Source organism: Hyperolius riggenbachi, chromosome 10 (assembly GCF_040937935.1).
Source record: "Hyperolius riggenbachi isolate aHypRig1 chromosome 10, aHypRig1.pri, whole genome shotgun sequence".
Classification (NCBI taxonomy): domain Eukaryota; kingdom Metazoa; phylum Chordata; class Amphibia; order Anura; family Hyperoliidae; genus Hyperolius; species Hyperolius riggenbachi.
In genome coordinates this window covers 211899143-211925234 of record NC_090655.1, presented here as the reverse complement: position 1 = coordinate 211925234, position 26092 = coordinate 211899143, and the positions used below count along the sequence as shown (strand labels likewise).

The 26092-nt window shown below is 44.5% G+C and overlaps 1 protein-coding gene across 2 annotated transcripts; it reads left to right on the top strand.

The window, feature by feature from the left end:
- The first annotated feature begins 4439 nt into the window (after positions 1-4439).
- On the top strand, positions 4440-25688 carry LOC137534389 (oocyte zinc finger protein XlCOF7.1-like). 2 transcript variants are annotated; one of them, XM_068255878.1, is made up of 10 exons: positions 4440-4486; positions 7158-7319; positions 8121-8276; positions 8361-8484; positions 8769-8875; positions 10905-10971; positions 20416-20513; positions 22446-22557; positions 23397-23498; positions 24176-25688. In XM_068255878.1, exons 2-10 carry the CDS (start codon positions 7242-7244, stop codon positions 25213-25215), a joined length of 1884 nt encoding a protein of 627 aa, XP_068111979.1. In that variant the 5' UTR covers positions 4440-4486; positions 7158-7241; the 3' UTR covers positions 25216-25688. The 2 variants fall into 2 exon arrangements, with proteins under 2 accessions (XP_068111979.1, XP_068111978.1); XM_068255877.1 differs by lacking the exon at positions 4440-4486 and adding an exon at positions 4685-4737.
- The last annotated feature ends 404 nt before the right edge of the window (positions 25689-26092 follow it).

Sequence of the window (26092 nt, the reverse complement as noted above, 5' to 3'; positions counted from 1 at the left end):
CACAAAGCAGCATATTATCGGCCCATTTTTAAGCTGCTTTTTTTTTTTTTTTTGCATAATCCTGCATCATCGCAGAATAATTTGCATTCTATTGCCCTTCCCTAATCTTTAGTGCCAGCAATGTTTGAATAACAGGCTATGTTTATAGCAGTGTGGCATAACATCTGCTTTATAACGTGGCTTGCCGCAATACACCACCTATGCGATGTTCAGTGTGGCAGGTGCGTTGCGGTATAACGGCATGCGGCATGGTACTGTACTGTATGCAGTGTGTTACCACAAAACGTGCATTAATAGTGAATGTGTTTTTATTGACTGTATGCTTCACTGTATATCAGGGGTCTCAAAGTCAATTTAACTGGGGGCCGCGGGAGGCAAAGTCAGGATGAGGCTGGGCCACATAGGGGATTTCACAAAAAAAGGGAACTATTTTGCCTATTGTACCTTACAGTTCGCTTCAGTGCTCCCATTACAAGTAATCCGCCGTGTCCCCACCGCTAAACGAGGGCTGCAGAGCCCCCAAATCACCCCGGGGGTAATCCACCGGCATTTCCTGGAAGGGGCAGAGCTTTCAACTTCAGCTCTGCCCCTCCTGACGTCAATCGCCGCGGATCACCGCCTCTGCCCGCCCCTCTCACTCTTCCTTCACAGAGAGGGGCAGGGAGAGGCGGCGATTGACTGCCCAGAGCTACAGCTGGAAGCTCTGCCCCTCAGCGCAGTCGTGGATGTTTGCCCGGGGGATTTGGGGGCTCGGCAGCCCTCGTTTAGCGGCGGGGATGCGGCGGATTCCTTGGGAGCACTGAAGCAAACTATAAGGTAAAATTTTTCGCTTCCGTGTCTCTTTTGCTTTTGCCAGCGCAGGCCACAAAATATTGTACCGAGGGCCGCGAGTTTGAGACCCCTGCTGTATATGATGCAGCAGGTGAATAACCGGCACTGCCAACCCATTATGTTGCGTTCCTGCTGTTACAGGGAACATAACTCAACACCCACTCTGAACCTAGCCTTACTGAATGGCTTATGTAGGAATTTACAAGAAAATACAGACACAGATTTCAGGTGTATAAAGGAAAGATTTATTTACTACTGTTACAAGATGAATAAAATGGGGATACATGAAACAGGCATAACCCATCTCTCATCATTACAACTACTGATTACTAATCAAAACCTGTGTACACATGCTACAGTGGCCACAATACTGCTTTGTGATCATTTTAGGCACAGTGTAGCACGTAAGGATGAGCAAAGAGATGCAAATACTTCCGAGTTTATGCAAATATATGCAGTTTGAAAATGGACCAATCAATTTAAACCGAGGTTAAGGTAGCTGAGTAATGTGAACACCAGGGTATCTCTGTAAGCCTGGAGTAGTAAGCCTAATGCTTAGCTTACAGAGAGCAGCATTCTAAATAGCAGCAACTTATTAAATTACCATAAAGTACTAATATTCTTATACATAGATGCGCTAGGCCACGCTACAGACCAGATAATGTGTTCTCCAAACCTATGAAGCGGGATAATGACTCGTGAAACGCGTTGCATACTTTGAGCTTCCTAATAAATGTTACTGTAAATTATAGTAGCGTGTCATTGCCCGCTTCTTTTTTTCATGAGGGAGTTGAGTCCACTAACTTCCCCCTTTCAAACGGATTTTAACTATTTTCTTCTTGTTGGCGCCTCTGTTTATCACCTATTTGCAATTGATCTTATACACGTAGTGGAATTAGTCATACATTTTCCTTCTGTGTCAATATGGAATAGAATTTTAGCATTCAAGAACAGGAAGTTTTGATCCAAGCGAGTGACACAAACTTGGCCCAAACTGTGCATGTGTATGCACTGTTATGCTAGTTCCACACGGGACTGTTGTGTTGTATACCATGTGAAAACAGGATCACATCGGAAGGGGAAAGTGGTATCCCAGCATAGTATGCCTGCATTGTGATGGATACAGTAAAGCAAAACAAACCAGGCAATAAACAACCATTACTGAGATCATTCTGTATTGTGGTCAAAGGAATAGAAATACATATGCAAAATAAAAAAAGATAAAAAGACTATCCATTTGTAAAACCAGAGGCTGTTTTTCATTTTTGCATATATGTTCTTTGAATAAAACGTTAGTATTGACTGAAAATTGCTGCAACTCTTTTTTGATATGTACTGTGTCTAAGAGGAAAAAAGGCTTCCTCTTTTGTAAATCTAGTTTTTGTGCATACAGTAAAGCATACAGTTCATGAGAAATATGCTTCAATGTAGCTGTAAGCTCTGCACAGCACATCTCACGTTACACCAACACATTCTGTCGTACCACATGGCTAACCCGCCACTGTGAACATAACATTGCAATATAATTGCATTGTGTTTGTACCACGACGTGTCAGTAAATATAGCCTGGGACCCACTACAAAGTGGTATCGCAATCTCTAGCAATTTATGGTAGCGTCTTGCAAGTGATTTCCCTGCTCCCCACCCATGCCTATAGTACAATAATGACATGATCATATTTTCTGTACAGACTCTATCCTTCCTGTTCGGCACTGTATAGGAGGGTTGAAGGACAAATAGGAGTAAAGCACAGTGATAAATACCAGTAGTGGGCAAGCAAGGTTTTCCAACATGTCTGATCTCCAAAGACCAGTCTGTAGACATCGGGAGATACTTTTAAACACAACATATTATGTAGCATGGGGAGGTGCATTGCATTCTCTGTAAAAACAGGAATGAAACGAAGGGGAAAAGTCACATTGCCTGTGGTGTGACGCATATAGTGAAGCAAACAGTACACAAAAAGTATGCTTCACTGCCACTATGAATGCAAGCATTTTGCAGTATCGACACTGGATACACACACTTCTCATGTGTCAATGTGAACATACCATTGCAATATAATAGCATCGTATTAGCAATGTGATCATATTCTCTAGCACCTAGGTTCTCAACGTGTGGTACGCGTACCCCAGGGGGTACTTCTGATGGCTCCTGGGGGTACTCGGGCTTTATATACTTAACCAAGAATAACAAATTTAGAGTTTTAGAAAATAATAAATCTTATTTAAACCACACCAATTTAGTATTTTAGCTAATTAAAAGCAATAGTAAATGCTTGGAAATTGTTTAGAACCAATTATAATGTACTACGATTAAATATATATTTGTCAAGGGGTACTTGTGATAATGTTTACTATGCTAGGGGGGTACTTGGTGAATAAAGGGTTTTAGAAGGGGTACATACCAATAAAATGTTGAGAAACACTAGCGCACTGCTCCACTGTGAACCAAAGGTGGCCATTAACGGTACAATCCTGCAGCCGATCGATTCTCCCCAATTGCTGCGGTAATCAATAATGAACGATCAGTCGTGCTCATCAACAGCCAAATCCATGCTATCCAATCGATGAGATTGATCTGAAAAACAGACCAATCCCATCGATTGGATTGGCTAGCGAGCATCGGCTGTTAATCATAGCACCCAACTGTCCCTCTTTCGGAGGGACAGTCCCTCTTTGGGAGCCCTGTCCCTCTTTCCTCCTTATTTGTCCCTCTTTCAGGACTTTGTCCCTCTTTCTATGTAAATATATATTTCTCTACTAAAAATGTGTTTGAGTGACTCTAAACTTTATTCCCATCCTTTCAATTGATATATTACTCATTTTAAAATGTTAATATGAAGGAAAACGAACCAGGATAGAAAGAACCAGTGTGGTTTGAATTATAAAACAACATATTTTTCTTATTAAATCTTTATGGTATGCGTGACTAGGGGTGTGACGGGTGTGACAGGGGTGTGATCAGGGGGTGTGGCTTAAGTGTCCCTCTTTCTCATTTCAAAAAGTTGGGAGGTATGTGTTAACACAACCAATCATTTCTGATCAATTACAGCAATCTGAAACTATCGATCGCCTTCGCAATTGTACCGTTAATGGCTAACTTTTACACTAACCTCCCCCTTAACTGTTGCTTAGCAATTGGAAAAACACCTTTAAACATATCAGACAAGCAGTGGTGCCCAGCTAATGGAAAAGTACCCTTGAATGTATTAAACAAGGAAATAAGACAGGTTCTCTCAAATACCAGAATCTGTTTGGTAATGCCATAGTTTCCCCAACCTAGAACCCTGAATCGCCCCTTACTCTCTGCTGGAATTCTGGAGGAGACTTCTGCTGTGTGTTCTGCCTACTTCAGCTCTGATTGGCCGCTGCCTGCATACATTCACAGCGAGGACCGCACGGCAGCTCAGCGCCTCCGATCCATGTAATCAGCTTTTAGTAGTAAACAGTACACTAAAGAGGACGGGGAAAATTCAAAGCACTGTCCCAGTGCTGTACCGAAGCACTCCTGTAACACGCACATAGCTTTTCACGTAGCAGACAGTAAAACATTGTTTCTATCATTCATGAATTGTGTAGGAAGCGGCCATTTTCTTGAAGCCTGAAGGAGGAGCTCTTGAGAATCTGCCTGTGTGTTGGAGAGAAGACCTAAGGTAGAAATGTGTTTGATGTTTGTCCAGAAAAAGAGGATAGATTTAGCGAGGAGGGAGAAGGGAACCCGTCAATCTTTGGGACTGGATGTTAAGGGGTCATGTGACCTTAGGAATCAGATCACGTGTCATGTAGTGCTGCTCAGGATGTAGCCACTAGCCAGGGCAGCAGGGGATATGGACTCATCAGAGATGGATAATTGGATATAAAGACAGACAGATTAGTTATAGCTCCCCTTGTCCCTTTTTCAGAGGCACGATCCCTTTTTGGGAACTAAATCCCTCTGTCCCTCTTTCTTCCCCATGTGTCCCTCTTTCAGGACTCATGTACAGATCTATGGAAATATGTGTATTGTTATACTAAAAAATGTATTTAATAGACTCTATCCTTTACATTAATATGTTGTTGTTTTTTATTATTATTAAATTCAAATGTTAAAATGGTGGAGAACTAATGATGATAGAGAGAACTAGTGTGGTTTGAATAATAAAACTGCCTCTTTTGCTTCTGTATTCTTTCTGTTATCAGTGACTAGGGGTGTGGTAGGCGGAGCAGTGCTTTTCAGCGCTGCTAGATTTGGGCGCAGCCAGCGCCGCCATAGACTGTAATGGGAATCAGTCTATAGCGGCGCTCAGTGAGGAAGGTCGGCTCCGTCAGAAGACGGAGCCGAAGTTGCTTAAAAAACACAATAATTCGGCCTCCAGCAATCGCTGGAAGCCGAATTATTTCATTCCCCCACTATCCATGTCGGCCTGGAGGGGGAATAGTAATTAAAACGCCCCGGACTTGTGCAGAAGCAGGACCAGCCATTTAACAGCTGGATCCTGCGCCCAAGTCCACCAGCGCCGTATTCAAATGTACGCGTGGTAGGGGCGAGTCTCCCTCTTTCTTATCTCAAAAGGTCAGGCAGAAATACATGGTCAGGGCCGGATTTACCATAAGGCACTGTAGGCACGTCCCTACAGGCGTCTTAGTAGAAGGCGGCTTCCCTCTCTGAATTTACCTCCCCACCAGTCATATTAGGAGCCGCTGCTGCGCTTCTCTCCCTTGTTGTGTTCCCGTGCTGCGAGTGCGCTCCCCTCATTCACACGATTATATGGAATGCAGGGAGTGCCATTTCTTCTATAGTTGTCATGTGGGCAATGTGCTTGATAGTTCTGCATAAGCGCCGCTGCTCGGTATCCACATACAGCACAGTGATGCTGTCTTCCGAGTACAGCATACACGCAGACCCGATGTCAAAACTGCTGCGGAGGCTCTGCTCTACATTGCACCAGCGGCTTTTTTCTGTACAGAAGAAAGCCACTGGTGCAATGTAGAGCAGAGCCTCTGCAGCAGAGTTTGACATTGGGTCTGCGTGTATGCTGTGCTCGGAAGACGGCAGCGCTGTGCTGTATGTGGATACCGAGCAGCGGCGCTTATGCAGAAATATCAAGCACATTGCCTGCATGACAACTACATAAGGAGACGGAGGCACTTTCTTGCGCCAGGAGTTTCCCGTGGATGGGTTATGAGATCTGTGGTTGGTGAGCTTTGCCAACTTGTAAACTTTGTTGCAATTGCCATTTAAGTGTCTGTTCACTCCCCACACTGTTTCCTTACTCTGCCGACTCTGGAGAGTCCCTTTTGGTGCCTTTATCAGAGCGTGTGGGCTAGAGAACATGGAAACACTCCACAGTAGGTTTGTGAAGTGTTTTTTTATTGGTTGTCACTTCTTAACTAAGCATATCCTAGAGTGATGTCTGTGTTATAATGACAGAGGTTTGCCCAGGATGGTGAAAATTGCCAGCTAAAATCTGCAAAGTTCCCAGGTATGCCTAGGAGTACAGATGTGTTTGATGAGGCAAAACTAGGGAGGAAGGGAGGGGAGCATGGGGACCACTAGACTGCCAGGTATATTAGGGCCTCCCCTATCCTATCCTATCCTATCCTAACCAAAAAGCCCAGCAAATGACCTGTAATTAAACAACAGGCAATCCAATCCTCAGGAGAAACAGCGGAGGGCAGATTCAAGTTACTCAATTGTTATTGCAGCATTCCAACTTTCATTCACTGCAACATTCCATTCCGTATGCTGGCATGCTGGGGAAAAAATAAATTGAGAAGCAACTTGAATCTGCCCTCCACTGTTTCTACTGAGAATTGGATATTGGCATCTCTCTGCCTGGTGCCACTAACTGCCCTTAGGAGTTAACAGTCTAATCCCTGCCTCATAATACTGACCTCAGGAGCTTACAATCTAATACTTGTCTCATGTCACTAAGGATGACATGATACAGTAAATAGGCTGTAAGATTCTAAGGACAGTTAGTAACATGAGGCAGGGATTAGTGGTCAGAATATTTGTATTTGGGGGTGTGGCCTGTGCTGAACGGGAGGAGTTTAGAGCGCCAGAACACCTTTGTCTACAGGCGCCTGAGTTTTAAATCTGGCCTTGTACATGGTAGAGCCTTACACTATGAGGCTGATTTATCATAATGGGGGCAAAATTACTAGATAATATGTCCATTCCCACGCACTTTTTCAAGTGCTTGGGTTGCGCATGCACTGCCATTCCAGTCCAGTCTTTCATATGCTGGTTTTTATGAGTTCAGTCCTAGTTTGAGTGATTAGACATGCCTCTTCTGTATATGGCTGCATGTACTGTATGTTCTGTGCTTATTCTAATTACAGATTTCAATTACAAGACACAGCCAATGCTGCTTTATGAATGTATAAATCATTCACAAGAAAAGGTCTACTACTTATAAATCAAGGATGGTGAAGGACGGGGGTCACATGACTGACAGGATACTGAACCTCAGCTTGGAGATAATTTACCTGTTGACTGGAGAGGTGAGGAGGAGTCAGGGGAAGACACGTGACATCACTTGTGTCTGTCTGCTAGTGAGGCCTGGAACCCACTAGAGTGGGGGCACTCGGGGGGGGGGGGGGGGGGGGCAGTGTCCCAGTGTAGCACCGGCCATGATGCACACGTTATGAGGTACCGCGCTGCATTGGGATTCTGTTGTCTGTTGGAACTCTTCGCACCAGATGCACTTTGAATGTCACATTACTATTGCAGTGTGACTTTTTGATTGAACATGCCTCCATAAGGTTGCCCCGCAACGTTTCACTGTGAGTGGGACCTCTCACTAGAAGAGCTATGTAGACTTTGTAAGCAGGGCCGGATTTACCATAAGGCACTGTAGGCACGTGCCTACAGCCGCCTGATGGTGGAAAGGCAGCTCACTCCCCTCCCCGAGCACCTCCCTTCCTTCCTTCCCTAGGCATGATGAGATTGTAAATGAGAGGTTACTCACCCTGCTCCAGAGATCTCACTTCAGTCAGGGGCACCTGGCTACATAATACTACTTCTGGCTATTTAATACTAAGGGACACCTGTAGCTACCTATAATGTGCAAGGGAAATAAGGGAGAAGTGACAGCTGAGACAGCCAACACACTTGCAGTGCAGTTTGGTTGCGGTTTGTTGGTTTATGGGTGAAGTCTAAGGTGCCAGGATATTTGTATCTATAGGCTCCTGTGAGGTAAATCTGGGCCTGTTTGTAAGCATTGTATGTATTGCTACTTTGGGGAGCAACGTGTTTAGAATCATGCTTCTGCCATGGCATAACTTGATTCTTTTGCATTATAGAATTATGTGGCTTTCAAATTATCTGATGGATTGGTCCCATCCAACCTGATGAACACCCAAAGCCACAATATAGAGCCTTCGTCTCATTCCTTGAATAAGAAAAACAAGAAGGTTCAAGAAGTCACCAGTGAGATGATCGAGTTGCTAACAGCAGAGGTGAGCAGTGCTGGGAATTATGGGAAATCATACAGTAAAGTCAGAGCAATGTGTGAATGGTGACTGTATCATTGTGTGTGTCAGGTTCCTGTAAAGTGTCAGGATGTCACTGTATGTTTTTCTATGGAGGAGTGGGACTACTTAGGAGAACACAAGGATCTTTACGAGGGTGTAGTGATGGAGAATCAGCCGCCCCTCACATCACCAGGTAAGAGACAGTTTCACTTTTTACATGGAAGAGACTTCATAATGAAGGGTACACTTAGATACACACATACTGTGATATAAATACATGGGGTAAGAGTATTTTCGGTACTTATCCGTTAGCCGGGCGCATCCAGCAGGTGGCGACAAAACTCCTCCAGAGTTACATCTTTCCCTACTATCCATGGCAGCCTGGAGGGGGGAATAGTAATTAGCGCCACCTGCCGGATGCGCCCGGCTAACGGATAAGTACCGTATTTTCAGTCATTGTATGTGTTTTTGTTACAGATCAATATAGTACCATAGCACCATCAGAGCAAAGAGCAGGTCCTTGCTATTCCCAAGATTCTCAGGATTGTACTCAAGAAAATGAATGTACCCCACACCTTTACCAGGTAAATCAAAATAGATACTTCAAGTGGAACTACAGTCAAAATTACCCTTCTGCTCCAATAGATTAGCTACATTACCTTTCTGCTCCAATAAATTAGCTACATTATTCTAATTTCACAGAACAATTTTTTTTAAAAAAAAAAAGGTAGTGCCTAAAAGTGTTAGGGCTCGTTTCCACTCGAGCGAATCTGCATGCGTTTCCTGCATGCAGATTCGCTCAACCAGTACAAGTGGATGGCGCTGTTTCCACTTGTCAGGAATTCTGTGCGGCTAGCTATGCAGAAAAAATCTGCACAGCAGAGCCGCACACCCGCACGCAAATCGTCGGTAATGTAACTAAATAGGAAAACCGCAAGCTCTTTAGTCTTGCGGTTTTCCCGGCGTTTCCGCGTGCGATTTCGTCTAAAACCCATGTCAATGCTTGCCGGCATTGACATGGTTAAAATCCCGTTGTTAAAACCGCGGGCGATTCTGCATGGAAACGTCAACGAATCCACAACTGCATGCGGATTCGTTGACGCGGCTTCCGCGAGCAAATCGCGCCGCTCAAGTGGAAACTCAATAGGTTTAGTTCCATTGTCCCTTGGAGTCTTATCAGTCAGTGAGATGAAAAGGGCTGAGCCACAGCAGTAAGGTCTCCGGGTTGCTGAGAGATTGTTTGTCTCTGACTGCAGGAGATAAGAATAATTTATAGCAAAGAGATTCTGTCTGCAAACTAAACTAATAGAAACCTTTATGCTGGGAACACACGATACATTTTTTGCGGTCGATTCTCCATGCGATCTATCAACTGAAAGATCCCCCTCGATTCTCTTCTTTTCCGCTCGTTTTTCTTATCTTTTTTTCCATTCACTTCTATGAGAATTTGAGCAGAAAAGAATAGAGCGGACAATCGGACATGTCGGAATTTATCTATCGAAGGCAAAAACGAAACGTGTGTTCCCAGCATTATACTCAGGAAAACAACATATTGCTTACAGATTGAACCAGATATTACATTATCATGCAAGATTGCAGCTTCCACCCTAGCTGCTGTGAGTCCTGTAGAATGGTCATTTTCACAGAGAAGACATTACTGCCCTTATGCAATTAACTCTTCAAGTGATGAGGAGCCTTGGAGGACACAGAGAAGATGGACTGCTCCATCCGGATGCCGGGGAGGTGAATGATCCATATCTCTGCGGTGTACTCTGCATATAGCCCTCCCAGCGGTCACCCCGAACCAGTCTCGGGATTACCACTGAGGAGGTTATTGATCAGGCATAAATGTTTCCTGGGTGAGAACTCAGGAGAAAAGTTGATTGCATAAGTACCAACTTTGTGTCAAAGCCAAGTAGGATAACTATATTGCCAATAAGGAGCGGAGAAACAGGTTTTTAATTGCATATTCACCCAGAGTGTAATTCTGCTTAAAAATAGTCAATACCATATAAAATGTTACTGGCCACTAATCTCCCACACCCACCCCTTGTTATTCTCACCCGACTTGCTACAGGGAAAATACCACAATGTCCTGAGTCGAACTTTTATTCAATGGATTGAAATATTAATTTGCCTGCACAAAAATAAAGAAGCTTCATTGCTGAATACTCATAACTAGAGATGGCCCGAACCGTTTGCCGGGCGAATCTCTATGTGCCATGTACTACTTCCGGATAGCGACCCGGAGTAGTACGCCTGCGCTGGCCGGCGGTGCGCGTCCTAGATCGCGCTCCTGTTGCCGGGCACTCTCTGCACATGAGCGTGACGTCACTCATGACATCTTGCACATGCGCAGAAAGTGCCCGGCAACAGGAGCGCGTTCTAGGACGCTCACCGCTGGGCCAGCGCAGGCGTACTACTCCGGGTCATAACGACCCGGAAGTAGTACATGGCACATAGAGACAGATGTTCGCCGGCGAACGGTTCGGGAACCGTTCGCGACATCTCTACTCATAACTGGCGGTGCACATCTTTTTATCTTTGCCGACAATCTAAAATGAGACTTAATGGATCTTAGTTAATAAATATAATATCTTTAATATTTTCAAGAATAAAGAGACACATGAAAGAGGTGATGGACAATATAAGGTGGAAATCCCTTCAGAGATCTGCACAGGTGAGTGAGTATCAAATGTCGTCAGTCCCACAGGGGCAGTTTTATCAATACAGGTGGAACGTAAATTGTATAACAATCAGGTTTCTGCTAATTGTATGCAAAAAACTGTAGTAAGCAGTGTCAGGAACCGGCCGGCGGCACGCCTGCGTATACGGTTCCCGACTGCGGGTTTGACCAGATCAAGCGGGGAACAGCCTTATTCAAGCTACAGACAAGGCTGGGACCCCTCTAACGCTCCTTACTGCCACCAATAGCTGTTGCTAGAAACGTCCACTCTGCGGTCGAGTGCTCATGCAATCCGCGTTTTCGTATTCGGGTCAGCTTTGCGCTTAAGCCGAATACGGGAACGCCACGCACGCACACGCACAATTGCAATCTTACACTAAAGTGAAGCAAAACCACTAACAGTCGTTCCGAACGATACTGTTAGCCACTCTGCTGTCGAGCTACTCACACTGGCGTTTTCGTACGTTGGGTCAGCTGCGCGCTTTAGGCCAACGTATGACAAACGCCCCACACACAATGCAATCACAATCTTATACGGTAGGGTTGTAGAACAAGGAATATGACCATATATAGCACCACACCATGGATATGAAAGGTATAACAATTTATTTAAATATATATAATATAGCACCATAGAAAGAAAATAAAAACATTTAAAAACCAAGAAAGCACCTCATATCACTGGTAAATATCAAAATAAACAGCTATAATAGCAAATATATATGTATATCACCCGGGCAGCTCAAGATGAGAGCTGCCGCAGGGATTGAACCCGGGTTCAGTGAGCCATCCTATTAAAGTGCATGAAAGAGTAAACAAACATAGGAAGCATAATACAACAACATGTAAATAGCAGTGCAAACCTGTGGAGAAAAAAGTGCATATCGTGCTAGCATAAACACGGAGGATCAGCCCAATAACAACCAATGGATGCTGAATATATTGTGATAAGATGCTGGGACCCTAACAGCATGAGTGGCGAAAGAGGACGATAAGGCTTACGTGACCCAGGTATGGTATGACCAAGAGGTGCTCAGGAATGAGGCGGAGATCCCCGGTAGACTACTCTACCGGTATCGCGGCAGTCACGCCGCTTTGTCAAGAGTGGGGGATCCTGTGAACGGTAGGGTTGCTCAAACATACACTTAGGCATGGACTTATACACAGTTGCACTTCAGTCTCTTCTAGGCTATGAGTGTTAGTTTAGTACAGCAGAAGTCAAGCTTATTAAATAACAATTTAATATTCCAGGAAAAAAGTGGAACAATGCAGAAAATAATATATACAAAGGATTACAAAAAACAAAATAAACATTACAGAGTTAAAAAACAAAGTTACACACAAGGACAGTTGCGTAAAATAAACGGGGGAAAAAAGAACGTTACCAGCGTAGGTTAGTACGTTGTCTGACGGGAGAACGCCGTTTTTTTGACCAGGAGTCGAGATCATCCCTAGCTATGCGCTACCTCCAGGAGAAGATCCCTGTGACTGTCCTGGACCAACTTAAATAGTCCGAAGTGTCCCCTGGGGCATTTAATGTCCAGCCCCCAGGAACTAATGCAATCTCCTAGATTGTGACATCACAGAACGCTTGTCATATGCGAATTTCCAGGCTTTTCCTGTCACACCTAGCAGACTTCAAAGCAATCCTGTGTTCGGTCAAAATCCAATTCCCACAGCCAGACATCTACAGTTTGACAGGTCTAGTCCATACATCAAAAGATTGCATTTTGGTTACAGGTAGCAGTTTGCCTGTAATTGCCTGTAAACAGACACAGACAATCACCTCCGAGATTGTCTGCTATTGCCCTCCCTAAAATGCAATTGTATTACAGGAGATTCAATTAGCAGCATTCAACTTCCAGAGGAACTGACTACAAAAGCTCAAAGACCTTCAGTGTCATACAGCAAACATAGTTTCCCCCAAAGCCAGAATGGCTGTAGCCGACATCACAGTCAGAAAAATGAAAGAAATATGTTCCTGTATTATCCTTAACATCATCAACCCCCCCTCCCCCCCCCCCCCCCCCCCGAGTATATCACCACACCTCCCTTTTTTAAAATGGTGCTGGGAGGTGACTCTCATGAATCACCTTGCCAGCGCCTACATTGCCGGCCGGGCCTGGGGGGGTAACCCCTTAGCATCCTCTCGAGGATTCCCCACCTGGCAGTTAGCTCCCAGCTACACGACTTGGAAGCTAGGTCAGGTTGCTGCAATGTGTCGTTGCCCCTGGCAACCTAACGTAACCAACCAGGAGAATGAGGGTCATTGACGACCGTGAATTCGTGACCATAGAGACAGTGCTGCAGCTGGGGAAGGGCTCCAACCGTCACTACCCGCACTTTCTCTTTAGTGGCAGGAGCTATCTCTCGGTCCCTTTGGGGAACGATTATCTGCCGGTCTGCCTCCTCTACTTCGGACAGCTCCGAGGGAATAACTTTCCACAACCCTCTCAGCCCGCCCCTCCCAGCTGGTGACCTGCTGGCCAGACCCCTGAGCTGTTCCAGGCTGCTGTCAAATCGAACAGCCCCAGAGAGCTCAGTGCTGCCTGTCACACATTCCAGGAAGGCTGCAGACGGAGAGGCTCCTGGACCCTCAGGGCCAGGTTCCAAATTGGATGTGGCTGACCCAGCAACATTTGCCACTTCGGTGGACAGTCCCTCTGCTGTGGGCAGTTCATCTGCTACAGGCCAGCGAACACTGCTGGTTACTCCTGCAGCCGACGGAGTGTCCACAGGACAAGCATCATTATGTAGCACAACACATATGATATCAACATTATCCGCCTTACACATATTGACATTTAGAACATCACATATTATCTGCAGCATTATACACAGTGCTACTCAGCACTTCACAAGTAGCATCAACAGTTCCTGCATCGATCACCTCGATAGTCCGTGCGTCATGAATGACATCATCAGTTTCTGCATTCTTTGTATCAACATGTCCCACTCCAGGCCTAGGCACTGGAGAATCACTAGGGCTGGCTCCTAGTACACAGTCCATAGCCCCGGGGGCCTCACCAGCACTCCCCACTTGCACAGCATTATCAAACAGTACCTTGCAAGAGTCCTGAACATCTGCTGGGGATGCAGGCTCCACGGGGTTTGGAGTAGGCTCATACCTGGCCACTAACCGTCCCAGGTCAGTACCCAGCAAAACGTTTGTGAGAATTTTGTCAGTTACTCCAACTTCTTTCAATCCGCTGCTGGCCCCCCAATCTAGGTGGACCAAAGCGGTGGGTATGGCTGGGGTGACACCCCCAACTCCTCTGACAGCCATCATTTTCCCAGGTATGTACTGCTCCTGGTTCACAAGCTGGGGATGTATGAGAGTCACTTCTGCTCCAGTGTCTCTCAGCCCAGTGGCAACTGTACCCCCAACCGTGACAAGCTGCAGATTCTCTGCATAGCCAGTGGCATTTCTGGTAGCAGACAAAGCAGCTGGGACTTCACTGGGGTTTGAGGCCTCACTGGATTTTGGGGCCTCCCTCTTCCTCTCTGGGCAAGTCGTGCTGATATGACCCACCCTGTCACATACAAAGCATTTCCGAGTGTCAGTGGTTGGTTGCTTGAATCCAGGAGACAGCGGTGCTTGCCTCCTCTGGGTGCTGGGTGAAACAGGTTTAGCAATCTGTTCTCCCCTCCAGCTGGATGGAGTAGTCCTCCCGGACTCGGGTGCTCTATGGACCGTGTAGGAATTGGCCATTTCCGCAGCCTCATCCACTGTCTTTGGTTCTCGATCCAGCACAAACAGCCGGACATCAACAGGACAAGTGTGGAGGAACTGGTCTTTTATCATCAGTTCCTGCAGGGCATCCAAGGTTTTGACTGACAGTCCTTTTAACCACTGCTGAAAGGCAGTGCGCAGGTTGCAAGCATGATCCAGGTAGCTGTCATTAGGACCTTGCTGCACTGTCCTGAAACGTTTGCGATACACCTCTGGCGTGAGGTGGTATCGCGCAATGATGGCTTTCTTAATTGCCTCAAAGTCTGTTTCTTCCTCCTGGGGGAGACTCACAAACGCCTCCAGGGCCTTGCCTCTCAGCCCTGGTGTGAGGTATCTTGCCCACTGCTCACGGGGCACCCCATACTGATGACAAGTCCTTTCAAACCCCTGTAGAAAAGTGTCTATGTCAGAGTCTTTGTCCATAGCGGGGAACTTATCCAGGGGGATTCTGTGGACTCGCTCACCTTCGCGTTCTGCGGGTCCAGCAGACCGGTTCTGCTGCTGAAGTTTAGCCAGCTCCAGCTGGTTTCGCTGTGCAATTTGTTCCCTCTCGGCCTGGAGTCTTTCCCTCTCTGCCTGGTGTCGCCATTCCGCTTGTTCCTTCTCTGCCTGGTGTCGCCGTTCCGCTTGTTCCTTCTCTGCCTGTCGGTGCAATAGGATCAGCTTTAGGAGCAGTTCAGGATCAGCCGAGTTCAGTAGCTGTAGATCCGCTTCCAGAGATGGCATCTCCCTGTTTGGTGAGTCGTCCAGGATATCGTCTCCACTCGCATTCTGTGGCGGGAGCGATTCCTCCTCTGGCGTGTCGTGAGCTGCATCCGCTGGCGTTGGAGCACGGGCTTGTTCTGCCTCATCATACACCTCTAGGGCACGAACTAACTGCTCCTTAGTCTGGCCGCTCACCATCTCGATGCCTTTGTGCTCACACAGGTTGAGTAGTATCTCTTTGCTTTGCCTTGCATAGCTGGATGCTTTCTGAGCCATCGTGTTGAAAAAAGAAAAAGGGGGAGGGGAAGCAAAATACCAAGTGTGTATCTTTGGGGGGGAAAAAAGTATATAGATTCTGCACTGAGAAGACTTCTGTAGGCTAGTCGCTTCTAACAGCTTCCAGCCTTTAGTACACAGAATAGAGAGCTAAACTGCGTCCTAATGTACTAAACGATCCCACCACTGCCACCAATTATGTCAGGAACCGGCCTGTGGCACGCCTGCGTATACGGTTCCCGACTGCGGGTTTGACCAGATCAAGTGGGGAACAGCCTTATTCAAGCTACAGACAAGGCTGGGACCCCTCTAACGCTCCTTACTGCCACCATTAGCTGTTGCTAGAAACGTCCACTCTGCGGTCGAGTGCTCATGCAATCTGCGTTTTCATATTCGGGTCAGCTTTGCGCTTAGGCCGAATACGGGCCTAAGCGCCGAATACGCCACGCACGCACAATTGCAATCTTACACTGTAGTGAAGCAAAACCACTAACAGTCGTTCCGAACGATACTGTTAGCCACTCTGCTGTCGAGCTACTCACACTGGCGTTTTCGTACGTTGGGTCAGCTGCGCGCTTTAGGCCAACGTATGACAAACGCCCCACACACAATGCACTCACAATCTTATACGGTAGGGTTGCTCAAACATACACTTAGGCATGGACTTATACACAGTTGCACTTCAGTCTCTTCTAGGCTATGAGTGTTAGTTTAGTACAGCAGAAGTCAAGCTTATAAAATAACAATTTAATATTCCAGGAAAAAAGTGGAGCAATGCAGAAAATAATATATACAAAGGATTACAAAAAACAAAATAAACATTACAGAGTTAAAACCAAAGTTACACACAAGGACAGTTGCGTAAAATAAACGGGGGAAAAAAGAACGTTACCAGCTTAGGTTAGAACGTTGTTTGACGGGAGAACGCCATTTTTTCGGCCAGGAGTCGAGATCATCCCTAGCTATGCGCTACCTCCAGGAGAAGATCCCCGTGACTGTCCTGGACCAACTTAAATAGTCCGAAGTGTCCCCTGGGGCATTTAATGTCCAGCCCCCAGGAACTAATGCAATCTCCTAGATTGTGACATCACAGAACGCTTGTCATATGCGAATTTCCAGGCTTTTCCTGTCACACCTAGTAGACTTCAAAGCAATCTTGTGTTCGGTCAAAATCCAATTCCCACAGGCAGACGTCTACAGTTTGACAGGTCTAGTCCATACATCAAAAGATTGCATTTTGGTTACAGGTAGCAGTTTGCCTGTAATTGCCTGTAAACAGACACAGACAATCACCTCCGAGATTGTCTGCTATTGTCCTCCCTCAAATGCAAATGTACTACAGGAGATTCAATTAGCAGCATTCAACTTCCAGAGGAACTGACTACAAAAGCTCAAAGACCTTCATTGTCATACAGCAAACACAGTTTCCCCCAAAGGCTATAGCCGACATCCCAGTCAGAAAAATGAAGGAAATATGTTCCTGTATTATCCTTAACATCATCAGCACCCCAGTATATCACCACAAGCAGAATTACGTGTGTAAAATCCTACTGCACAATGTGTAGAGCAAAATACAATACAGGGTGGGCCATTTATATGGATACACCTTAATAAAATGGGAATGGTTGGCGATATTAACTTCCTGTTTGTGGCACATTAGTATATGTGAGAGGGGGAAACTTTTCAAGATGGGTGGTGACCATGGCGGCCATTTTGAAGTCGGCCATTTTGAATCCAACTTTTGTTTTTTCAATAGGAAGAGGGTCATGTGACACATTAAACTTATTGGGAATTTCACAAGAAAAACAATGGTGTGTTTGGTTTTAACGTAACTTTATTTTTTCATGAGTTATTTACAAGTTTCTGACCACTTATAACATGTGTTCAATGTGCTGCCCACTGTGTTGGATTGTCAATGCAACCCTCTTCTCCCAGTCTTCACACACTGATAGCAACTCCGCAGGAGAAATGCTAGCACAGGCTTCCAGTGGGGGTCAGATCAGGAAACCTTGGGGGCCATTCAACTGGCCCACGACGACCAATCCACTTTCCAGAAACTGTTCATCTAGGAATGCTCGGACCTGACACCCATAATGTGGTGGTGCACCATCTTGCTGGGAAAACTCTGGGAACTGACAGCTTCAGTGCATAAAGAGGGAAACACCTCATCATGTAGCAATTTGCATATCTAGTGGCCTTGAGGTTTCCATTGATGAAGAATGGCCCCACTATATTTGTACCCCATATACCACACACCAAACCATCATTTTTTTTGTTCCAACAGTCTTGGAGGGATCTATCTAATGTGGGTTAGTGTCAGACCAATAGCGGTGGTTTTGTTTGCTAACTTCACTATTCACATAAAAGTTTGCCTCATCACTGAACAAAATCTTCTGCATAAACTGAGGGCCCTGTTCCAATTTTTGATTTGCCCATTCTGCAAATTCAGTGCGCCGATCTGGGTCATCCTCGTTGAGATGCTGCAGTCCAGCTACTAAGGGTGCCATTTGTGAGTAGCTAATATCCACCAAAGGGATGTTCGACTAATGCCACTGTCCAGTGACATGCAGTGAGTGCTACACTGTGGGCTCTTGTTGAATGAAACTAGGACAGCCACTGATGTTTCTTCATTAGTGACAGATTTCATACGTCCACATTTTGGCAAATCCAACACTGAACCAGTTTCATGAAACTTAGCAAGCAGTTTGCTAACTGTAGCATGGTAGATGGGTGGTCTTGTAGGGTGTCTTGCATTGAAATCTGCTGCAATGACCCGGGTAACTGCGTTCACCAGACATCAACACAATTTCTATCCGCTCTTCACATGTTAATCTTGGCGACATGTAAACAAAGAGAAACTTGTAAATAACTCATGTAAGAATAAAGTTACGTTAAAACCAAGCACCAATGTTTTTCTTGTGAAATTCCCAATAAGTTTGATGTGTCACATGACCCTCTTTCTATTGAAAAAACAAAAGTTGGATTCAAAATGGCTGACTTCAAAATGGCCGCCATGGTCACCACCCATCTTGAAAAGTTTCCCCCCTCACTTATACTAATGTGCCACAAACAGGAAGTTAATATCACCGACCATTCCCATTTTATTAAGGTGTATCCATATAAATGTCCCACCCTGTACATTACATGCAACGGATTACACTCTACTCATTGTGCAGTCAGGGCTCGTTCAGACTATATGCACTGCCGTGCGCATTTTGGCAGCTCGTGTAGTGTGCGACATGCAAGAACGATAGAAGGGCATAGACAGCCTTTCTACCGTTCTCATCATATGCGCTGCGCATGCATTTTCAGGAATCGCAGCGCAGATCCCATTCACTGTAATGAATAAGATCTGCAGCGCATAGTAGAGCGGATGGCGTGCAAACGTAAACATAGCGTTCCGATCGCACAGCCATCTGCGCTAAATGATGTGAACGAGGCCTAAGGCTTTACACACGTAATGCTGCTTAACACAGTTTATAACACCCCAACGACTCATCAAGGCAGGTTTGTCGTGCTGCTGTTTAGAATTCCGTCTTAAAGGACAACTGTAGTGAGAGGTATGTGGAGGCTGCCATATTTATTTTCTTTTAAACAATACCAGTTGCCCGGCAGCTCTGCTCATCTATTTGGTTGCAGTAGTAGCTGGATCACACCTGAAACAAGCATGCAGCTAATCTTGTCACTTCTGACAATAATGTGCATGCTTGTTCAGGGTCTACGGCTAAATGTAGAGGATCAGCAGGACAGCCAGGCAACTGCTATTGCTTAAAAGGAAATACAGGTAAAAAAAAAAAAAAAATGGTAGCTTCCATATTCTTCTCATTTCAGTTGTTCTTTAAAATGAATTGGAAAAATATAGTTCTATTTAACTTTACTAAAACACAAACAATTCATCATCTCAAGTTTATGTTCAGTTCAGGTTTGACATAATTCAATTGTGGACTTCAGGGATGTGGAACAAAGTATACTGCTGGCTGCCCCCAAGAAGGACATTTGTTTAGAATATGTAGTATTTTTTTTTCTTATTTTTTTTCTTATTAGCTTTGAATTTGGCCCTGACTAATACTCCACACTTGACCTGAATAGCTAACGGCCAGCTGGAGCACACAGTTCAGTATCTGCTATGTTGGTTCATCATGATCCATTTGGAGTCAGTAGCAGATGAATTTCCACCATAGGCATCCCAAAGTCACCATAGGGAAACACATCTGCTTGTGTGGGATTATCGTGCAGGTCGAGACTTTGAGTTTCGCTGACCACAATAGGCTGAATTAATCCTATTAATAACATAAGATCCATCGACATGTCCACTTCGCAATACGTAAAACGGACAAAAAAATGTCCGTTTTTTGGGTCAAACTTGAACCTAGCCCTAGGGATTTAACATAATAGGATTTCATATCTGATGCAGGTGGTCTCAGCTCACGGTGTTCAGTGCTGAAACTAGGCACCACTGTAGCAGTAATGCTACACCGCTCAAGGCGTGTAAGGGTAAATCGTGGTTCCAGCGATCACTAGACCCAGAATTACACCCCCCTCCGAGTTCCGCCAACTCGGAGGGGGGATAGTATTTTACGCCGCCAGGGATTTGAGCGGCAGCAGGGAGAGCCTTAATTTGGCTCACCATGCGCCCAGCTCACCGGCGGCATGCGTATACGTACACTTCGTATCAAGCTGGTTATTATGTACTACATTATGTACTATATTTATATTTCTCCTAGGTACGCCCAATGACAGAAGTACCCTGGAGGGATTTCCCAGCTGTCTGTCTTCCCAGGATCATACACTAGAAGATCAGAAAATCTTGCATCATTATCAGGTAGGTGGAATGCAGTGTTCTTAAAAGTGTTGGGCATCTCTTTAAGCCTTTAGCAGCCAATTTATTTCGAGGCTTGCAAGAGCTCCAAGCCAATTTATTTTAGCACATTTTTTTTCATTTCTTCTTTCTTACGTTTCCTTGATACTGCTGTAATGTGTATTTATGGCCACTTGCCATTAGAGGGCAGTGGGAGACAATAACAGAGAACTTCTGCTTTCTGTTTCTATATTTTCTGCTAGTAGAGAGAGATCAAAGCATTCCAAGGATTTACAGCACAACAAGTTCTGCCAAATGAGGTCAAAAGCAGTGCACTTATCCCAAATGAGATAATTCGTGTATAGCTTCTAACGGGTTAAAGACCTGAGCAGATAGAATCATTTTTCTGTCCAATGTAAATATGGACTACTGAAGATGATCAATTTTTTCTGCGCGATTCATCCTAAAGGCAAAATCAGGTAAAAGAAAACCAGGAGCAGAATATTACATGTTTGCAACCATCCAAATCAAATCAACCATTTGATCATATGTCATTTCTGCTTCCTGTTTTTTTCTACATGGTTTTTCCTGTAGAAAAAACATTTATTGAGACATTTCTGTTTCCTGTAATTCACAGTTAAGACTCAGTGGGCCATATGTAATTAACTTTTCCTTTTGTGGTTTCTCCTAAGAGATACTATTTCATCTTTGATTTAAAATAACTTTTCAGCACTTCGCAATGGAAAAAGTATCAAAAAGTAAGTGAAAAAGTACTATCCATTTATTTAGGAAAGGGTTCATTACAGTAAGAGTGATTCACATGTGGAATGTATTACCACAGGAAGTAGTTATGGCAAATTCTACATCTGCGTTTAACGGGGGCTTAAATGCTTTTCTTGAGTTGAAAAACTTCCATGGCTATATTACTAGGTCATTCTTGGTGGTGTTGATCCAGGGATTTTGTTATTTGATTGCCATCTGGAGGAATTTTTTCCCCTTTTGGGGTTGATTGGACTAAGCCTTGTAATTGTTTTTGCCTTTCCCTGGATCAACAGTGATATGTTGGGGTGCAGGCCAGGTGAACCTTATTTTTCGGTTGAGCTTGATGGATGGATGTCGTTTTTTACCCAAATAACGATATAACTATCCAAATTATTTTGAGTATTTTTTTTTTTTTTTTTTTTTGGTTACTGTTGATTTAAAATGCATTTTATTGACAAGTTTGAAGATATCACCTAAGAGAAAACTCAGGAGAAAAGGTTAATTGCATATGGGCCATGTAAAAATGCTGTAAAAATGTACAAAAACGTATAGAGTTGCGCACTACACTTATTTTGTAACAACTTTTTAAAGAGGAACTCCAGTGAAAATAATGTAATAAAAAAGTGCTTCATTTTTACAATAATTATGTATAAATGATTTAGTTAGTGTTTGCCCATTGTAAAATCTTTTAAATCCCTGATTTACATTCTGCCATTTATTACATGGTGACATTTTTACTGTTAGCAGGTGATGTAGCTGCTGCATGCTTTTTTGGCAGTTGGAAACAGCTGTAAACAGCTATTTCCCACAATGCAACAAGGTTCACAGACAGGAAACTGCCAGGAGTTCCACGGTCCTCAGAGTTTCTTGTGGGAGGGGTTTCACCACAATATCAGTCATACAGAGCCCCCTGATGGTCTGTTTGTGAAAAGGAATATATTTCTCATGTAAAAGGGGGTATCAGCTACTGATTGGGATAAAGTTCAATTCTTGGTCAGAGTTTCTCTTTAAATAAACTCCTCCAGGATATTCAAACATTTCAGTTTGTAGAGATGTAAAACTGACATATTCTGGAACATTCTGGAACATATGTGCATTTACTGGACCTTACAAAGTAATGATATTTAGTTTTATGTTTGGTAATACTGTATGTTTAATTGTTGTGTATTGTTTGTGCTGTCTTTTGTTGTTCAGGATGAAAATCTAAACAACATGGGAGTGAAAGGTACAGGAGACACAGAACAGATGTCTGTAACAAGGAGAGAACCATACAAGGAGATAAAAATTCCTCCAGAGATCAGTGCTGGTGAGAAAAATACATTAAACACAGACAAAGCTCACATTTTCCAGAGACATAAATCCCTATAACAAGGAAATGGGAGAAAATGTGTCCAGATGGGGGAGTTAGGAGCCACCACCTGCTGGTTTCCGGAATCACCACTCACTATTAGAAGTAATGAGGAGACAGTATGTGCCCAGTGGAGAGTCAGGAGACATCAGCCCCTATTAGAAGTAATGGGGAGACAGTATGTGCCCAGTGGGGGAGTCAGGAGACATCAGCCCCTATTAGATGTAATGGGGAGACAGTATGTGTCCAGTGGGGGAGTCAGTACACATCAGCCCCTATTAGATGTAATGGGGAGACAGTATGTGACCAGTGGGGGAGTCAGGAGCCATCAGCCCCTATTAGAAGTAATGGGGAGACAGTATGTGCCCAGTGGGGGAGTCAGGAGACATCAGCCCCTATTAGAAGTAATGGGGAGACAGTATGTGCCCAGTGTGGGTCAGGATACATCAGCCCCTATTAGAAGTAATGGGGAGACAGTATGTGCCCAGTGGGGGAGCCAGGAGACATCAGCCCCTATTAGAAGTAATGGGGAGACAGTATGTGACCAGTGGGGGAGTCAGGAGCCATCAGCCCTATTAGAAGTAACAGGGAGACAGTATGAGGCCAGGAGGAAGTCAGGAGCCATCAGCCCCTATTAGAAGTAATGGGGAGACAGAATGTGCCCAGTGGAAGTGCCTGGAGTTATCCACCCATATTAAACTCCATATATTCTCCAGACATATCCATCTACAGTTCTACACGCACACGCACACAATGTTGTCTCAGCACAGGGGTTTCACTCTTATCTTTGTTCACAGACCCTGAATATACCAACGAGATGCAGAGAAATATTGGAGTTAAGGAGGGAGAAATATCTGCGCAGATCAAACAGGAGGAGCTTCATTCGGACATTGGCACAGGTGAGCAATAGGCATGATCAATGAGATGCAAATATTTATGATTTCATGCAGGATTATGTACATTTTGTATGCAAATATATACAGCTTAAGAATGGACCAATCAAGTGCCACCAAGGTATAAACTAATTGGTCTACTTTCAAGCCGTATATATTTGCATACTAAATTTATATAATCCTGCATCAGCTTGGAAATATTTGCATCTCATTGATCATCCCTAGTTAGCAATACATGCTAAATATAAAAAATGAATCATTTTTTTCTTCTGCAATGACCGTTCCCACCTCCCTGCATTAAGAGTATAGTTTTCTTCATCACTGACTCATAACAACGACCAAGATGAAGAGTTCTCATTTGATTATCTACATACTTGTTCCAGATCAAGGATTCAGAAGGTAGTGACGCCCTCAGGCAAGTAGCCTCTTTAGAAGGTCTGAAGTGGTGACCAGCCTCTCATGGCTAGTAATGAGAAAAATCTCCTAAGCAGCAAATCCGCTTCACCTAGGTGGAACTCATAAATCACTGGATCTGCTGCTAGAAGCTTTCATTTGCTACACTCAACTTCTGTCTGCGAGGCAAAGCTTATTCACATATTAGCAATATGTTTTTCTCTTTTTTATTCTTGACAATTGCTATTTTAAAGACAATCTAAACATTGTCATTTCGTTTCCTTTTTTAGATGGTCAATATTACAGGAGAAACCTGGAAAAACATCCTATTTTCACTCCAGATGGTGAAATTGAAGATTATGTCCTTACACCAGATTCCACAAAAGACTGTTTGAATTACCAACCAATGCCTCATAATCCACATCTGTCATGTGATCTCTCTATACATGAAGGGGGGTTTGCTGATCATGTCCCTGCTGCCACCCATCATACAGCTCAAACAGCGGGTGATGTGTTTCTGTGTTCTGAGTGTGGGAAATGTTTCACCCAGGGGGCAGAACTCCTTTTACACCAGAGAAGCCATGAAGTTGAAAAACCTTATTCCTATCCCAAACTGGGGTTTGTGTTTTCTCGAAAGAGTGAAATTAATAAACACCTGAGAGTCCACACAAGTGGGAAGCCGTTTTCATGTCTAGAATGTGGGAAATGTTTTACTGCCAAATCAAACCTAGCAACACATCGAAGAATTCACTCAGGAGAGAAGCCATTCTCATGCCTGGAATGTGGCAAATGCTTTTCCCAGAGAGCGCATCTACTGTCGCATCGGATGACTCACACTGGGGAGAAACCTTATTCCTGTTCAGAGTGTGGGAAATGTTTCACTGAAAGATCAAATCTTGATAGACATCAGAGGATTCACTCAGGGGAGAAGCCATTTGTATGTACAGAATGTGGAAAAAGTTTTTCCCAGAAAGGACATCTTATCTCCCATCAAATGACTCACACAGGAGAGAGGCCTTATTCATGTTCCAAGTGTGGCAGGTGTTTTTCTGAAAGATCGAACCTTGATAGACACCAGAGGACTCATACGGGTGAGAAGCCATTCTCATGTCCGGAATGTGGGAAAACGTTTTCTCAGCGGGGTAGTCTTATCTCACACCAGATGATCCATAGGGGGGTGAAGCCATATTCCTGCTCCAGATGTGGAAAATGTTTTTCTGAAAGGTCAAATCTTGATAGGCATCTGAAATCTCACTCAAGGAATTCTCAGAATGCCGGGACCAGTGTTACCAGTACACTCGGTCTTAGCTCAAGTTGGACTAGACATTAAGTCCCCACTTAGAATTTTGCATATGTTTTCCTTAAATGTAATTTGTTCAGTGCAAGATTCCATCCACGAGAAAGTTTTTTTTTTTTTTTTATTGTATTCAAAAATAATCTCTTTCCAGACATGACACTGTCTGGTGTCAAGTAGAAGACATACACGGTTCCATATAAAGTAGTGATAAATTACATATTATGGAAGTCTTTTACTTTTATTAACATATTTAAACAAACACATATTAGGTCTTTATTTCAACAATATTTGAAGACTAAGGTGAAAAACAAAAATACAACAAAAACCTTGGGCCCAATCTAGTTCCCACTAGAAAGCATTAAAGGGCAACTGAATCGAGAGAGATGTGGAGGCTGCCATATTTATTTCCATTTAAAGAGAGTCTGAAGCGAGAATAAATCTCGCTTCAGACCTCATAGATAGCAGGGGCACGTCCCTGACCCCCCAAATCCGCTCCGTACAGCGGGGGAGCGCTTCCTGGTTGGGGCAGGGCTAACCGCCGCAGCCCTGCCCCACGCGCGTCTGTCAGCGCGTATCTCCGCCTCTCCCCCGCCCCTCTCAGTCTTCCTTCACTGAGAGGGGCGGGGGAGAGGCGGCGATGCGCTGCTGACAGGCGCGACTGGAGGCAGGGCTGCAGCCGTTAGCCCTGCCTCCAGGAAGCCATAAATCACGACCAAATCTGTGACCAAGTGTTGCAGTGGTCGCTTTGGGGGTGAAGGGACCCCCGTTAAGCCGCGCTATAGCGGCGGTTTAGCAGGGGCACACATGCCCCTGCTAACTATGAGCTCTGAAGCGAGATTTATTTCTCGCTTCAGAGTCTCTTTAAGTAATACCAGTTGCCAGGCAGTCCTGCTGATCCTCTGCCACTAGT

What these genes read in the sequence shown, in the direction of transcription:
- LOC137534389 (XM_068255878.1), top strand. Translation starts at nt 7,242, where the DNA reads ATGGTGAAGGACGGGGGTCACATGACTGACAGGATACTGAACCTCAGC. An exon ending in GTACCCCACACCTTTACCAG is followed by an intron (nt 8,876 to 10,904) that starts GTAAATCAAAAT and finishes AATATTTTCAAG; the next exon opens with AATAAAGAGACACATGAAAG. An exon ending in TCATTCGGACATTGGCACAG is followed by an intron (nt 23,499 to 24,175) that starts GTGAGCAATAGG and finishes TTCCTTTTTTAG; the next exon opens with ATGGTCAATATTACAGGAGA.